This window comes from Neovison vison, chromosome 13 (genome assembly GCF_020171115.1).
Source record: "Neovison vison isolate M4711 chromosome 13, ASM_NN_V1, whole genome shotgun sequence".
NCBI lineage: Eukaryota > Metazoa > Chordata > Mammalia > Carnivora > Mustelidae > Neogale > Neogale vison.
The window spans coordinates 17,750,448-17,766,783 of NC_058103.1; the positions used below are offsets into that span (position 1 = coordinate 17,750,448).

Sequence of the window (16,336 nt, forward strand, 5' to 3'; positions counted from 1 at the left end):
CTCTGCTGAATCTTCTGGAAATTATGCTTAAAATTTCTACTGCTATAATGTTAAATACATGCCATCAATTTTGAACATACTACAAAGCATAAAAGTTCATACAAAGGAAAAAAGGGCAAAAACTGTTAGATGTTTTAAAGTAAGAAATCATAGTCATGGGGGAAAGCTGGGTGATTCAATGCCGTCTGTGTGTTTGACTGAAGTAGTATTAGAGGACGGGAGATACATGGGCCAGAAGTAAAAGAGGACAAGAATCATAACGCAGGAAAACGCACATCCAGGAACACCTCTGACAGCACATAGAGTTGAGGTGGGCACACAACAGATCTGATTCTCAGAGTAATGAATACCACCAGTTACAGTGTGTGCAGGGGGCTAGGCACCAGGGCCGCACCCACAGTGGCTCATATAACTCTCCGGGCAATCATTTTTTTCTTTTTTTAAGATTTTATTTATTTATTTGACAGAGAGAAATCACAAGTAGACGGAGAGGCAGGCAGAGAGAGAGGGGGAAGCAGGCTCCCCGCTGAGCAGAGAGCCCGACGCAGGGCTCGATCCTAGGACCCTGAGATCATGACCTGAGCCAAAGGCAGCGGCCTAACCCACTGAGCCACCCAGGCGCCCCTCTCCGGGCAATCTTATTGGGCGGGTACCATCAGTACCCACAGTTTACAGATGGGGAAATGGAGACAGGGAGAAGTGACTGACCCAAGGTCACTTAATCAGTACACTGAGGATTCAGACTCCAACCCCGGCGCCCGCACCACCTCTACCACTATAGCTGATGGTATCTATTTCCATTCCAGACTGGAAAAATTAATTTCTACTTGCCACTTAGTGAAACCAGCTCTCTCCCCCAACCCTCTGAAGCTCCACGTGTGGCGAGCAGAAGGAAGCCCGAGGGCTCAAAGTGCGGTGGATGCACCCTTCGCCTCTGGCTGCTGAGCCCCCCGCGCAGGAACCCGCGTGGGTAGAAAAGGCGCGCGTCTCCTGAACCAGAAGACGAGGCTGCCGCCAGCAAAGGACGCAGGTCGCCAAAGTCCCTATTTCAGCCCCGAGGTCGTGCCTTTACTCAAGACGCTCAACTCCAGAGCACCTCCCGGCTCCCACGCCGCTTCTCGTTTCCCGCTCTCCGAGCGACCGAGAGGCGGCGGCTGCGAGGCGCGGGGGCTTGTGTGCTGGGGGGCCGGGGCCAAGCGGGGTGCAGGCCAGCGGCGGGCGAGCCTGCCCCGCCGGCCGCGGGCAGAGAGCGCGCGGAAAGGCTGCGCCGGGACAGAGCGGGGCAGCGGGGTGCGGAGCCACGAGCAGGGGGCAGCGAGGCCGGCGGGGCAGGCGGCCGCTTCCTAGGAGGGACCCGCGGGCGAGCTGAAGCTCAGGAGGCGCCGGGGGCAGAGCAGCCCCGTCACCGCTATCTGGGCCGAACGGAGAAAGCGAGCGGGGCGGGCACCACAGCGTTTCGAAACAGGAGTAGCGAGCAAGCTCGAGCGCAGTCCCGGGCCGGGCGGGGGCGGCGGGGGCCGGGGCGCGGCCGCGGGGGAGCGTTGGCGGTGGCTCTGCGCGCGAAGGGGACGCCCGGGCGGGTCCGCGCCGCCGAGGGGCGCGGGGCAGAGCGGCACAGGGCGCGGCCGAGCCTCGCGCGACGAGCGGGGCCCCGAGGTCGGGCGGACCCACCCGCCGGCCCCCGGCTTGCGTACCTGAGGCGGCCGCTTGGCTCCCCTCCACTCCCGGGCCGTCCCCGCCGCGGCCCGCCGGCCCCCCGGCCGCCTGCCGCTCCGACATCTGCAGCCGGCTCCGCGAGCACCTCCGCCGCCGGCCGCCAGTGGCTCCGGAAACAGCCGAAGGCCGAGCGAGCGCGGCACCAGCGGCCGCGCGCCGGGAGGAGCCGAGCGGGGCCCGCGGGCCGGAAGGGGCAGCGCGCCGGCCCCCGAGCGGCCGCAGGGGCTTTGGGCAGCGGAGGCAGCCGACGCGGACGCGGGGAGGGTGCCTGCGTGCTTTTGATCGCAGGTTTTTAGTCACGGTTTGACAGAACAAACAAAACCTGGGGAAAATTCAGGAAGACTCGGCCGGAAATCATGGTATCCATAGAGACGCTATCGGAAGTTGGGGTTGCTAGGAGGCCTGGGCGCGTCGGCTAACGTGCGTCATGGCTGAAGTCCCAGAGCCTGACGTTTCCGGCCCAGTGGAAGGAGAAGATCTGGAGTATGAGGTCGAACTGCCTACGGCTCTTAAAGTGGCTCAAGACCCCGAAACTGACACGATGGCAGAGGGAGGCCCGGAGCTGCCTGTAGAGACTGACCAGGAACCCCCGCCAGAGATGGAGGAAAAAGAGCTCAAAGTGGGGGCGCCGGAGAATATACACCTACACGCAAAACCGACCAGCACGTCCAAGGAGGAGATACCCAAGGAGTCCGAGAGAGACCTTCCTAGCGAGACTGAGCCAGGGATGCCGCAGGAGGCAACGTCAGAGACATGGAGAGAGATGGGAGAAGAGCTTTTCAAGGATTCCGAGGTCCTTATGGATGATAAAGAGGAGCCAGATTTAGAGCCACCGGAGGAGGCCAAATTAGATGTTACAGAGGATGTACTCACAGAGTCAGATAAGGAAACAGATCTGGAGCTCCCAGAGGAGACAGAGTCTGAAGTTTCAGGGGCCTCGTTCAGTGAGTCAAGATTAGAGTTGCTACAAAAGAACATACTGGAGGTTCTGGAGGATTCATTTAAAAAGCAATATGCAGGAACAGGTCCAGAACCTCCGGAGCAGACCAAACCTGAATTTCTAAGCGAGAAACCAAGAAAATCAGTTGAGGAGGCAGATCTGCAGCCGCCAAGGATGACCATTCCAGAGGAAGCACAAAGAAAATCACCTGAGGAGAAAGGGACAGAGCCACCTGAACAGACTAAACCAGAGTTTCCAAAGGGGAAGCGAAGTAAGGCTACTGAGGAGGCAGGTGTAGAGCCACCAGAAGAGACTAAACCAGAGAATCCAGAGGAAGACCGAAGAAAATCAACTGAGGAGAAAGTTGCAGAGCCACTCGGAGACACCAAATCAGAATTTCCTGAGGAAAAATCAAGAAAATCAGTTGAGGAAATAGGTTTAGAGCCATCAGGAAAGACCAAACCAGAAGCTGAAGAGGAGACACTGAAAGAGTCAACTGTGAAGAAAGTTTTAGAACCAGTAGAGGACACTCAACCATCAGATCAAAAAGATAAGCAGAGAAAATCAACCGAGGAGACAGGGCTGGCACCACCACAGAAGTCCCAATCAGAGGAGACAATAAGAAAGTCAGGAGAAGAGAATGATCTAGAGCCAAAGTTTCCAAAGAAAGAACCAAGAAAATTAACTGAGGAAACAGGTCAAAGGCCACCACAGAAAACCAAACCAGAGGTTCAAGAGAAGACACAAACAGAAGAAACTAAAGAGAAAGATCTAGAATTACCAGATAAAGCCCAACTGCCACTAAGAATAGTGTCATATACAGAATTTTTCAAGGAAGATAGGCCAAAACCAGTCAAATTTAAATATTCCCCAGACAAAGATAAGCTAGAACACTCTGACTATGAAACAAGAAAGTGGTCAGTAAAAAAAACCAAGGCTAAAAGAGAGTCCACGTTTGAGTCTCTGAGAGTAAGTAAAGTAGACTCAATGAGGGTAAGTAATGAGTTTTCTAAAGATTTTAATGGACTGTTGGAAGTTACTGATGATTTACACTCTTACCTCTCAGACTCTCAGAGGGATTTAAGAGTGTCTTTTAGTGAAAAAGTTGTAGAATTGTCCCCAGAGATGAAACAGGGCCCCAAAGATGAAGAAACCCAGCCAAAAGAAAGTACTGAACTACAATTTGAATATCTTAAATGGAGCCCAGAGAAAGTTGCAGAGTGGATTAGTGAGCTAGGCTTCCCTCAGTACAAGGTATACAAAAATAACTTTTATAAAATTAACATTCTTTCGTCCTTCTATCTCTTATTCCTCTTACCCTTACCTGAGCTCTTGCCTCTTCTTCACTAGAAGGGTCATAGAAAAGTCCTGGACTATGGTAGAGGTAACTTGGATTTAAAGTTTGTTCTTTCCACTGATGTCTTTTGTATTTTGATAGAGGGAGGGTGGGTCACATTTATAGTTTTCCCTATTTATCACAATCGTATACTTCTCTGCAATTCTTGAATAAAGACTAATAAATGTATATAGGCGTCTTTTCACAGAAAACTTTTTTTTTTTTTAACAAATTTTGTCCAAGGTAGACTTTTTGGTACTTTGTCAAGTTGTTTTACTGGCAGCTCCCTTAACTTGTACTATTAATCTTAAGTGTCTGCCCCAAATACGTCATGTGTATCAGGAGCCCCTAACAGTATTAATTTAAATGGCCAATTCACCAAGAGTAGTTTTATTAAAAAGATAGAGTGAATGTCAACTATATGTCACTAAAAAAATAATAATTTTTAAAAACAGAAAAAAAAAAAGGTAGGGTGAATCCTCTCATTTCACTGATGCCAATCATGTTCTTAGGCTACCACAAAAGAACATAAGTTCTGAAATCTTTGGTACTACTTAAAAATGTAACTGAGGCATGAAGGAAGCACTAGGTGTATCATGCCAAAAAAAAAAAAATATATATATATATATATATATATATATTAAGGAACAGTATGAAATTTAGTGGAGAGCTCAGATGGAAAATGTGTGGGATTATTAGGATTATTTTAAATTTGAATTTAAAACTAAAAGTTTTTTCCCTGTACAGAACTAAGAAAAAAACCTGATTTTTCTCTGACTCCCTCCTGTCTCTCCCCCCAAATATTTCTTCTCCTTTGCTCCATTCTTTCTTCTTTTCTTTCTTTTCTTCCTTCTGTTTACCATAATCATTTGAGTGATGTTCTTGTACTAACAGGAGTGTTTTACCACAAACTTCATCTGTGGTCGAAAGCTCATTCACGTAAACTGCTCAAACCTCCCTCAGATGGGGATAACAGACTTTGAGGACATGAAGGTGAGTTGTGTTTAATGTTTCCCTAAAGAGCACCGTCTCAGACCAACCTTTTCTTCCATCCCGGCTTCCTCTTTCTGTCAGTGATATGATCATAATTCCAGTCCCATCCCCCTACCCGCACCCTCTCCCACACACAGTGGTTTTTTCTTCTGTCTGCTTTGATCCCTGCAAAGATCCCAAGAACTGCTGGTTCCCTGTATAGCATCTGGTTTTTTTCCATTCTCACTTGTTCAGACCTCTCTTGCCTCATTCCTAGAATATTCCATTAGCCCCCTGCTAATAGGCCTTTTGAATTCAAGGGCCCTGCTACTAGACTCTCACCCTCCAACTATTCAGACTACTCAGAAACCGTCTTTGGATCCCCTGTGCTTGCGAGAGAGTCTCAGTTCCTTAGCTTAGGACTTGAGGCACTCTGCAAGTTTTCTCCAGTCACCACTCTTTTCCCTACCTCTCTCTAGAGTCTCCTGCTCAGCCTCACTGGGGTCTGACTCACACCCTTGAACTCCTGTGCATTCCTCCCTGTGCCTCTCTGCTCAGTCCCTTCCCCTGTATGACTAATATGAACCTTAATCATCCTTTAAGATCCAGCTTAGTTCTTGTCTCCCCATGAAATCTTTTCTAACCTCCCCAACCCCAATAACCTCTCCCCCCACCAAGCTCCCACTGGCACTTTCCTAACACCCATTTGGCACTTTTCTAACACCTATGTGTTTGGCTGCTTTGCTGCCTAACTTGGCAACAAGTTACTTGAACCTCTGGACCTCAATTTCCTAAGATCTCTCCAGCACCAGCAGTCTGTGATTATGCTTCTTTGGATAACACTACCTCCATTTATAGTGTTTTAGAGTTGACAAAGCTTCACACACATAATCATATTTATAACCTTGCCTTTGATACCCCCCCTCCAACATGGCAGTGTTCATTCAGGACACTTGCACATAAGCTTTGCCTCAGTGGTTCTCAAACTTGAATAGTCTTTGGAATCAGATGAGTTTTTGTTTTTTTTTTTTAATTCCTAAGCTCCACGCTACAGAGATTTTGATTCATTAGGGCTGGGGTAGGCCCTGGAATTTGTTCCCTACTTGACTCTTGATCAGGCATTAAAACCATGTAATTCCATAAGTCATATGATTTAGAAAATAAAAAAAATTATACTTGTTAATACCTAAGCCCTTTTCCTGGCAACACGATATAAAGAAATCCTTTAAATTACTAAATGTAGTTAGTCGTAAGTGAACATTTAATCTTTTGAACTCTACTAATAGCTCTCTTCTGAGTGCTTACCCTGTTTGGGGCATCATACATATATTATTTCACTTAATCCCCATTTTATAGAAGAGAAAACTGAGGCCCAGAAAGATGAAGCGACTTACACAAGATAATTCAGATAGTAAGTTTAAGAGGCAGAATTCAGATCCATTCTGTATGACTTCCATGCTCTATTAAACCACCATACCTCTCTAAATGAACAATTTTATAACCATGAACCACTACATATGTAATGTGGAAAAGGACCACTGATTACAAACTGGTATTTCCAACCATACTTTCACATAGATACCAAATACCACAAGGTAAAATATCTCACTCTTTTTATGTTCAAAGATGATACGACTGTGTTTATGAGCTCTAATTTCTACCTATGTTTATAGTGTTTTGGATGTTCTAAATAAAAATAAGGAATAGAATTAGCAAAATAGTACCTTATAATACAAGTTCCTGAAATGTTTAAATACCAAGAATTTCAGCTTATGAGAAACCATTTTTCAGAATCTGCCAATTTATTTGGCTTCTTTGACATTCTGATTCTAAAAATACAATATCAACAATGCAATAAGAAAAATTCTAATTATTATTTTTCTGGGCTTGCAAGAAATAAGAGGTCTTAAAAATCTGAAATGCTCATGAGTAAATGATATATCCAATCCCCAAGAACTTTGAATAAGTAAACTTGAGAATAGTTATCAGTCACTAGACAAATGTGGTCTTTCCTTGAAGTCACTAGAATAATAAAGATCAAGACATTTAAAGGTATCTTAAAGAAGCTTTACTTGACACCTAGATCTATATAAAAAAGCTAATTATACACTATGACAGAGGAAACTTTTTACAGATCATATATTAGCTTAATGTTGGTTCTCAGTCCTCTGGGGAACTTTCCCTGTGTAATCTGAAACTGGCTCCTGCACTCAGAGGTCAGGGAGAGATGAAGAAAGAGGCAGGCCACTCCAGGTTGGTCGGTGCCAATTTTAATAATATAAAAAGGGAATTTACATACGAGGTTTGTCTTGAAAGGCAGCAAGATGAATGGGTCTCCACACCTGGCCTTTAAATCTCAAAAGTTTATTAAGAGGCACTAACTGGATTCAGTAACATATACTGTGCGAGTGTTTTCAACACATCCCCCTCTCAAGGCCATGTCGTTAATGCCTTTGGGAATGGGAAAGGCAAGTGGAACCCACATTCCAAGGACGAGGAGGGGGTGAGGAACCTCTGAGTGCCTGGGTCAAGTTCACGGGTCAAACGGCAGTCACATCTTTTTTATCACATTCCCCAACACTTGAGTATGCTGTACTTACCTTTCTTACTGATATATAAGCATTTTTAATCCCACCATTGTAATTACAATGCCTAGTATATCCACAATTTATCCTGTAACAACACTACACAGTGTAGTACTCTTTTTCATGTTAACTCTCCCGCATCATCTGGGACGCCTGGGGGTCACAGTCACGTAAGTGTCCAGCTCTTGGTTTTGGCTCAGGTCATGATCTCATGGCTCATGATCTCATGGGTGGTGAGATCAAGCCCCACACTGGGCTCAGTGGGGAGTCTGCTTGAAGATTCTCTTCTTCTGCCCCTCCCCTCACTCGCTTGCTCACTGGCTCTCTCTCTCTCTCAAATAAATAAATCTTTAAACAATCAAACAAACCTCTCCTGCCTTGTCATTCATGGGCTTTGGCAGAGTGGCAGAACTGGGGAAAGAGCTGGTGAGTGCAGAATTCTGAGCATGCTGTTAAGAAACGGAACCACATTTGGACTGTGCCATCCATTTACAAGCTTCCCAGTGACTGTATGGCCAGTTTCTGTTCTCTTCAACTTCCTTTTACTTCCTTAATTTTGCAATTATTCATGCTTTTACCCTTGCAGAGAGAACGTACTGTTCCCTTTGCCCTTCCTCCAACATTCTGAGAAGACAAGAGAATAACTTAACTGTGTGGGTGAGACTGACGGGGAGTACAGAGGGAAAGACCCACCAATTCTTTGAACCTAACCAGGGGAGCTCTTGAAGCCACTCTCCTGTTACTCCAATTTGTAGTGCCACATTGGCTTGGTAAAAAGGGGAGAGGAAGTCAATCTTACTTATCCTATGGATAAGCTAGACAAGATAGCATTATACCTACTTTATGTTTGCTTCTTAGAAAATAATTGTTGGGGGTCTGGGTGGCTCAGTGCATTAAAGCCTCTGCCTTTGGCTTAGGTCATGATCTCGGGGTCCTGGGATTGAGCCCCGCATCAGGCTCTCTGCTCAGTGGGGAGCCTGCTTCCTCTCTCTCTCTCTCTCTCTCTGCCTGCCTTTCCCCCTACTTGAGATCTCTGTCTGTCAAATAAATAAATAAAATCTTGTAAAAAGAAAAAGAAAATAATTCTCAGAATATTTTTGTTAACTCCATCAAGTGAACAAAAGAACTCTGTGATAAATATCTGAAGAAAAATATAGGTGAATTACCTATTCCTTTTGTATGCATGATTTTCTATTACAAAATATAGCCTCATAAGCTTTATGTCCCAGCAATTTTACTACACTTGCCTTGATGCAAACTATTTGAATAGTCCAGATTCATAACACCTGAGCAAATTATCACTAGATGAAAATATTTTTCTTTTTTCAACTTTCGATTTTCAAATGATTTTAGTTTTACAGAAGAGTTGCAAAGATAATACAGACTTCCTATATACTCTAAACCCAGCATCCCCTAATGTTAACATCTTATGTAGCTGTGGGACATTTGTCAAAACAAAGAAATTGGGGTGTCTATGTGGCTCAGTCAGTTAAGTGTGTGACTCTTCATTTTGGTTCAGGTCTTGATCTCAGGGTCGTGAGACTGAGTATCATCTCAGGCTCTGCACTGAGCATGGTCTGATTAAGATTCTCTCTCCCCCTCTCCCTCTATCCCTCTACCCCTCTCTCCTGCTCTTAAAAAAAGAAAAAAATTAACATTGGTACAATACTATTAAACAAGTTACAGATTTTATTCGATTTCTGCAATTTTTCCACTGATGTCCTTTTTAAATTTTTTTTATTTTATGTTTTAAAGGTTTTATTTATGTATTTGTCAGAGAGAGAGAGAGAGCAGAAGCAGGCAGAGTGTCAGGCAGAGGCAGAGGGAGAAGCAGGCTCCCCACTGAGCAAGGATCCCGATACGGCACTCAATCCCAGAACCCTGGAATCAAGACCTGAGCCAAAGGCAGTCGCTTAACAGACTGAGCCACCCAGACATCCCTGAAATCCTTTTTTTTTACAGAATCCAGTCAGGGATACTAAAGTAGTATGACAGCCTTTAAAGATTTTATTTATTTATTTGACAGACAGAGATCACAAGTAGGCAGAGAGGCAGGCAGAGAGAGAGAGGAGGAAGCAGGCTCCCCGCTGAGCAGAGAGCCCGATGTGGGGCTCGATCTCAGGACCCTAGGATCATGACCTGAGCTGAAGGCAGAGGCTTTAACCCACTGAGCCACCCAGGCGCCCCGTATGACAGCCTTTAGCTGTCATTGTTGTCTTGGTGTCCTCCAACATGTGACAGTTTCCTGATCTTTGTCTTTCATGACTATAACACTTTGAAAAGCAGTAGTCGAGTTTTTTGAAGATTTCCCTCAATTTCAGTTTGTCTCATGTTCCCCATGAAGATACGCATTTTGGGGGAGACTATCACAGAGGTGATGCACCCTTTTCATCTCATCAGGGAGTACATGATATCAAAGTGGTTTATTACTAGAGATGTGAAGCTTGATCACCTGGTTAAGGTGGTATCTGTCAGGCTTCTTCATTATAAAGTTACTATGTTCCCTTTTCATATTCTACTTATTAGAAGTGAGTTAGTAGGTCTAGCCCACACTCAGAGAGAGAGGAATTATGATCCACTTCCTGGAGAGAGGAGTACCAGAGTTTATGGACTACCAAAGTAAAAAATATATAGGAGAAGGTAGTTTGAGGCTGTGCAAATATCCAGTTTCTCCTTAAAATTTGGCCTACTAATTCTAGCATCCATCAGTGGATCTTGCCTGCAGCAGTGATTACTATGGTGTTCTAGTGGTGATTTTCTATTTTCCTCATTTCTTCCATGTTCAACTGGAACCCTTTATAAGGAATTCTGCTTTTAATTGTCCCTTCTCTGCCTTTTGGGACACTTTCAGTTTGGCACCTGTGTCCTCCTGATAGGCACCCCTTATTTTTTTTGGTCCTAGTACCCTAGCCAGAGCATTACATGTTACTTCAGACAATCTTCAAGGAGCCCTGATTGTTTTTAGCAGGGAATGGTATTTAGAAACCAAGATGCATTCCAGGTTGTGCTTGCTGCTATGGGGATGTCACGGCTTCTGGGCACTCAGAGAAGAAAGATGTAGGAAATCTATGTACATATACAAATCCCAGGTACACACAGATTTCTATCTCCATTCTGTAAGCATGAGATCATACTTTTATCCCTGACTCTAGCCCAGCACTGGCTTCATTCTGGCCCACCCATCCTTCCTATTCCCTGTCCCACTTTGCTTCTTTCTAATGTCCTCCTCTGTCAGGAGAACGCTTATCTCCTTATCTATAAATATGTATGCCTATGAGAAACACACCAACAGAGTACAGTGTTTGTCTACAGTTCTTTTTGTCTTTAGCCTTACACTACCTAGACAAAACACTGGTTTTCAAAGTTAAAATTATTTAGGTCAGCTCCTTTCTTCCCTACCCCCTTCAGTAAGATTATGTCTCACTCTGTAATACAATTAGATTCATGGTCCACAGCCTGTATTCTATCATGCATTCCTCAGACATCCTGGCTTTTTAAAAATTTGTAAAATTACTCTCTGCAGTGGGCAGTTCTGTGGGTTTTCACAAATGTGCAGGGTCATGTATCCACCACAAGATCCATACAGAACAATCCTGCCACCCTAAAATTCCCCTTGTGTCCCTTGGTAGATTGGTAGTTAGCCAATCACTCCAGAACAAACCCTGGCCATCTGTTTTTTGTCCCTGTAGTTTTGCCTTTTCCAGAATGTCACATAAATGGAATCAAATAATATGTAGGCTTTGAGTCTGGCTTCTTTCCCTTAGCAAAATGCACTTAAGATTAATCCACACTGGGGGCATCTAGGTGGCTCAGTGGGTTAAAGCCTCTGCCTTCGGCTCAGGTCATGATCCCAGGCTCAGCAGGGAGCCTGCTTCCTCCTCTCTCTCTCTCTCTCTGCCTGCCTCTCTGCCTACTTGTAATCTCTGTCAAATAAATAAATAAAATCTTTATTAAAAAAAGATTAATCCACATTGTTATATGAATCAACAGGCAGATTTTAAGGAGACTATACATCTGCTTTAATAATGGTGATATAGATGATTCATATTTGAACCATATCTTTATAATTCAATTATGATTTCTTTAAGTTTAAGATATTTTTAGGTTTAATTAAATTATAGCTTCCCATTGTGCAAATGTGCATAGTTACATACCATAAGGTAACCAAACAGTATTACTAAACTGTGGGGGCACATGGATGGCTCACTCAATTAAGCATCCAATTCCTGGGGCGCCTGGGTGGCTCAGTGGGTTAAGCCGCTGCCTTCGGCTCGGGTCATGATCTCGGGGTCCTGGGATCGAGTCCCGCATCGGGCTCTCTGCTCAGCAGGGAGCCTGCTTCCTCCTCTCTCTCTGCCTGCCTCTCTGCCTACTTGTAATCTCTCTCTGTCAAGTGGATAAATAAAAAATCTTTAAAAAAATATTTAAAAAAAAAAAAAAGCATCCAATTCCTGATCTCAGCTCAGGTCTTGATCTCAGGGCCATGAGTTCAAGCCCCGTTTAAAAAAAAAAAAAAAAAAAAAAGAATAGCAGCCTTTAAAAACCATAATCAACACAAGATACAATGATGACATAGTAATAATAGAATCCTCTTGAAAGTGATAGGTGTTAAAATATCTGCTTGAGACTGAGTGAAGTAGGTGCTCTGTATTGATGCCAAGCATTGAACATGAGCCACCATCCTAGAATGTGGAATTAAGAATCCTTAGAGGGGCGCCTAGGTGGCTCAGACATTAAGTGTCTGCCTTTGGCTCAGGGTGATCCCGGGGTCCTGGGATCAAGCCCCACATTGGGCTCCCTGCTTGGCGGGAAGTTTGCTTCTCCCTCTTCCACTTCCCCTACTTGTGTTCCCTCTCTCGTTGTGTGTGTGTGTGTGTGTGTGTGTGTCTCTCTCTGTCAAATAAATAAATCTAAAAAGAAAAAAAAAAGAATCCTTAGAAAACCTTAATAGTCTTCATGAATACCTATATTTAATAATCCTGCAATTATTAAAGTAATGCATGTTCAGTTGCTCCATAATTCAATTAAGTTACTCAAGTAAGTTGCTCTAAGTCTTGGGAAAAAATAAAATCTGTTGTTATTCACAGATTTTCAAGAACTCACAGTTTTAGATTAATTTATAGCCCATCAAAGGACCCTCTTAGTCCTTTGCAGAAGAGAGATGGTTATATTTCCTGATTCCACATGTAACCAGGGCTTTTATCATACTTTTAATTTCTGCATTAGAATATTAAACAGTACTGGACTTTCTCAGTCTACAGTGGGCACATAACTCTTTTGGTTAATAGTGAATAAATTTGTTTATGACTACAGGGTCCCTCCTGGGGAACCCTCTATAAAGCCTCAGTGAATTTGTCAAATAATCCGCTATGGTCGGGGCATTCAGGGTGTGGAACAGACCAAACAAGGTGCTCATTGTAGCAGCATCAGTTACAAATGAGAATCCTTAAAGAATAGTCATTTGGATCTAAACTTTTAGAAACCTCAGTTGCTACAGACCTCAATTGTATTCCCAGTAGGAATACAAGGCAACAGTGTAGACTCTCTTACCCACAAATCATCTCCAGAGTCTAAACAAAACCAAGAAAGATGTGAGAAAAATGTGCCTTGTCTACATTTTTAAAACATTTTTTTAAATCAGAGAGAGAGAATGCCACAAGAAGGGGGAGTGGCAGGCAGAGAGAGAAACAGGCAAAAGGAAAAGCAGGATCCCAGCTGAGCAAGGAACCCAATGTGGTACTTGATCCCAAGACCTTAGGGTCCATGACCTGAGCCGAAGGCAGCTGCTTAACTGGCTGAGCCACCTAGGTATATCTTGTCTATTTTTTTTTAATAGTTTGGTTTTTTGGTTTGTTGTTTTTGTTTGTTGTTTTGTTTTTTGTTTGTTTGAGAGCGAACATGTACAGGCATGAGCAGAGAGGGGGCAAAGGGAGAAGGAGAGAGAGAATCTTAAATCTTAAGCAGGCTCCACACTCAGCTTGGAGCCTAACACAGGGCACGATCTCACTACTGCACTGCAAGATCGTGACCCGAGCCAAAACCGAAAGTGGGGCACTTAACCAACCGAGCCACCCAGGTACCATGTATCTTATCTATCTAAGATGCATTACTAATGGACAGTTTTGCATCAGGTTAAGAATGTAGCACGAATCCATTTTACAACCTTGTAACTATAGCCGGTAGTTTTAAACTAAGGAAAGGAAAGGAAAAGGAAAAAAAGGAAGGGAAGGGAAGGGGAGGGGAGGGGAGGGGAAGGAAAAGAGGAGGAAAAAAAAAAGAAAAGAAAAGAGGAAAAGAAAAGAAAACAGAAAAGAAAAGAAAGGGATCTACTCACCGCTCTGGCTGTGTTCTAGCAGAAATTTCATGGATTACATTCTCATCCAGATGCAGAATATGGATTCAGATAGCAATGTTATAGCAGACCTATGATTAAAGCTAGAATTTGAAAATGCAGTGACAGTTTAATCTAGGATATCAAGTGGCATGGTGGTCAATGAATACAAAACGTGTTTTAGAGACGCTGAGAATTGTGGCAAAGAGCCTTGTAAAAAATACACAAGGATAAGTACTAATAAAACAGCTGGAACTTTTTTTCCCCTGCCCCTTCCCCCAAATAGCTAGAACATTAATATCTGACTTTTTAGTGTTTGAGATTTGTGTTTAGTCAAATTGAATAACTATTTGACTAATGACTTTTTTTTTCTTAATTGCAAGTTAACTGAGCCCCTTATAGACAAGTTATTTATTAACCTTCCCAGAGGTAGTCATGGCTCTTAATCTAAACAAATTATCTGCTCACAGGGTTGATCGGATTGTTCAGCCCAAAGAAAGAAATGAACCCATCCATGGCAAGCTGATGCAGGGCCTAGAAACATCTTTCATCTTTATGGAAGTTATTAAAAGATAATAAATTACTTGATTTTTTCTTTTTCTTTTTTGTTTTTTAAGATTTTGTTTATTTATTTGACAGAGAGAGATACAGTGAGAGAGGGAACACAAGCAAGGGGGAGTAGGAGAGAGAAACAGGAGCCCGATGTGGGGCTCGATCCCAGGTCCCTGCTATCGTGACCTGAGCCAAAGGCAGACATTTAACAACTAAGCCACTCACGTGCCCACTTGATGTTTTTCTTTTCTTTTTTTTTTTAAGATTTTATTTATTTGACAGAGAGAGATCACAAGTAGGCAGAGAGGCAGGTAGAGAGAGAGAGAGGAGGAGCAGAGAGCCCGATGCGGGACTCGATCCCAGGACCCCGAGATCATGACCTGAGCTGAAGGCAGCGGCTTAACCCACTGAGCCACCCAGGCGCCCCACTTGATGTTTTTCATAAAAACTTTGATAATGACCTGTCTACTAAGCCTTTCCATGTGTTATTTCATTATTTTATTTTCCCAAAGATTAAGAGGTTAGCACTCAAGAGACCTAGGAAAATGAGTAAAACTTCTTTGATTTAGTTATATTTTCAGTTAATTTTTCATTAAGAAATTATCCTTGTATTGTAGGCAATTTCTCGGCACACACGGCTGCTCCTCGGAATTGAAGAGCCATTGTTCAGCCGTACCATCACCCTGCCCTACAGGGACAATATCGGCTTATTTTTAGAGCGAAAAGGTCACGCTGGGGTAAAATCTGATTCCTTGACCTTCTCTGAATTTGTGCAAGCAGAAGGATTACAGGATTATGCTCCAAAAATAACCACCCCCGAAGAGAAGGAAGCATAGCGTGACACTGAACTGTAGGGGAAAGCTGTTTCACTCACCTTGGAAGATCAAACTGAACTACTGGGGGGGAAGAAGTGTGTTCTTTCGGGTTCTCTTCTCTTCTTCATTAAGGATTAGAGTTAGAACTTCTGGTTCCACTTCCAGTTCTATCACCACCTCTCAGCACTTTCTCTTTGTTTGTGTTTCAAGTTAGCCCCATGTTTAAGCAAAGGTAGCAATATTTCTCTTTCTGGGTAATTCTTGAGAAATTCTAGAAATGCATCTGGTCGTAGGAACATATTAGAGAAATGGAATTAAAAGTAAAATCTCCCGCCAACCCGAATAAGGTTCTCTGCAAATGCAGAAAAAGAAACAGTTGTATTATTGAATCAGCACTAAATCAGCAGTGTTGGGCATCACAGGCAAGGGAAGTTGCTAAAGATTATGAAGTCAAGGAAATGCCACCCTTTTAGGTAACCAGCCAAAGGAAGAATAAAATTTCTCATATCTTGATGACAAACAGGAAGTTACTATGTGGAGTCAGGCACGTGGGTCAGGGAGACAGGGTGCCGTCCTCCCCAGTGCTCCCATTTCAAAGACATGGCTCCAAAGCCTCCCAAACACACAGTCTTGGAATAAAAAACCAGCCGGTGACTTCTTCAACTTGTTAGAGGATTTACATACATCTCAAAAACAGAGAAAGGATTTAAATTACATGTTTTCTAAAGAAAATATTTTAAGAAAAGGGGGGAGGGGAGTCTTTCCCTTTCTGCATTAGAGAAAAAAGGTTTTTAGTATTTTTAAAAATTTATATTTATCCTTACAATGTGGCTTACAGAAGTACCACTGACTATGGAATAGGGACTGGGGTTTATTTACAAGACTCTTCTATGTGGTACCTTCCAGACCTTTATAAAATGAAATTCAAGGGGTGCCTGGCTGGCTCAATTGGTAGAGAATGCACTCTTGATCTTGGGGTTGTGAGTTTGAGCCCCACATTGGGGGTAGGGTTTATGAGGGAAGGGGGGGAAGAAAGGAGGGAGGGAGGAAGGAAAGGACAAGGAAGGGAAGGGAGGGGGAGGGAAGGGA

At 43.7% G+C, this 16,336-nt stretch overlaps 2 protein-coding genes across 4 annotated transcripts in view; one reads left to right on the forward strand and one right to left on the reverse strand.

The window, feature by feature from the left end:
* The window catches only part of TMED8 (transmembrane p24 trafficking protein family member 8), a 54,419-nt gene extending 40,181 nt beyond the window's left edge, over positions 1-14,238 (reverse strand). Inside the window, exon 1 of one of the 2 annotated variants that reach the window (XM_044231918.1) lies at positions 13,884-14,238. In XM_044231918.1, coding sequence (XP_044087853.1) covers positions 13,884-13,914 — 31 coding nt within the window. In that variant the 5' untranslated portion in view covers positions 13,915-14,238. Of the gene's footprint in view, positions 1-1,694; positions 2,047-13,883 lie in introns of those variants that run through there. The other variant, XM_044231917.1, reaches the window with a different exon arrangement.
* Positions 1,995-16,217, forward strand: SAMD15 (sterile alpha motif domain containing 15). Of its 2 annotated transcripts, none has more exons than XM_044231915.1 (3): positions 1,995-3,910; positions 4,887-4,985; positions 15,050-16,217. In XM_044231915.1, the coding sequence occupies exons 1-3, from the start codon at positions 2,144-2,146 to the stop codon at positions 15,266-15,268; spliced, it is 2,085 nt and encodes a 694-aa protein (XP_044087850.1). In that variant the 5' UTR covers positions 1,995-2,143; the 3' UTR covers positions 15,269-16,217. The 2 variants fall into 2 exon arrangements, with proteins under 2 accessions (XP_044087850.1, XP_044087851.1); XM_044231916.1 differs by having other exon boundaries at positions 1,995-3,649.
* The last annotated feature ends 119 nt before the right edge of the window (positions 16,218-16,336 follow it).

Coding starts and splice junctions, on each gene's coding strand:
- SAMD15 (XM_044231915.1), top strand. CDS start 2,144: ATGGCTGAAGTCCCAGAGCCTGACGTTTCCGGCCCAGTGGAAGGAGAA. Junction 3,911..4,886: donor TAGGCTTCCCTCAGTACAAG/GTATACAAAAAT, acceptor TTGTACTAACAG/GAGTGTTTTACCACAAACTT. Junction 4,986..15,049: donor CAGACTTTGAGGACATGAAG/GTGAGTTGTGTT, acceptor CTTGTATTGTAG/GCAATTTCTCGGCACACACG.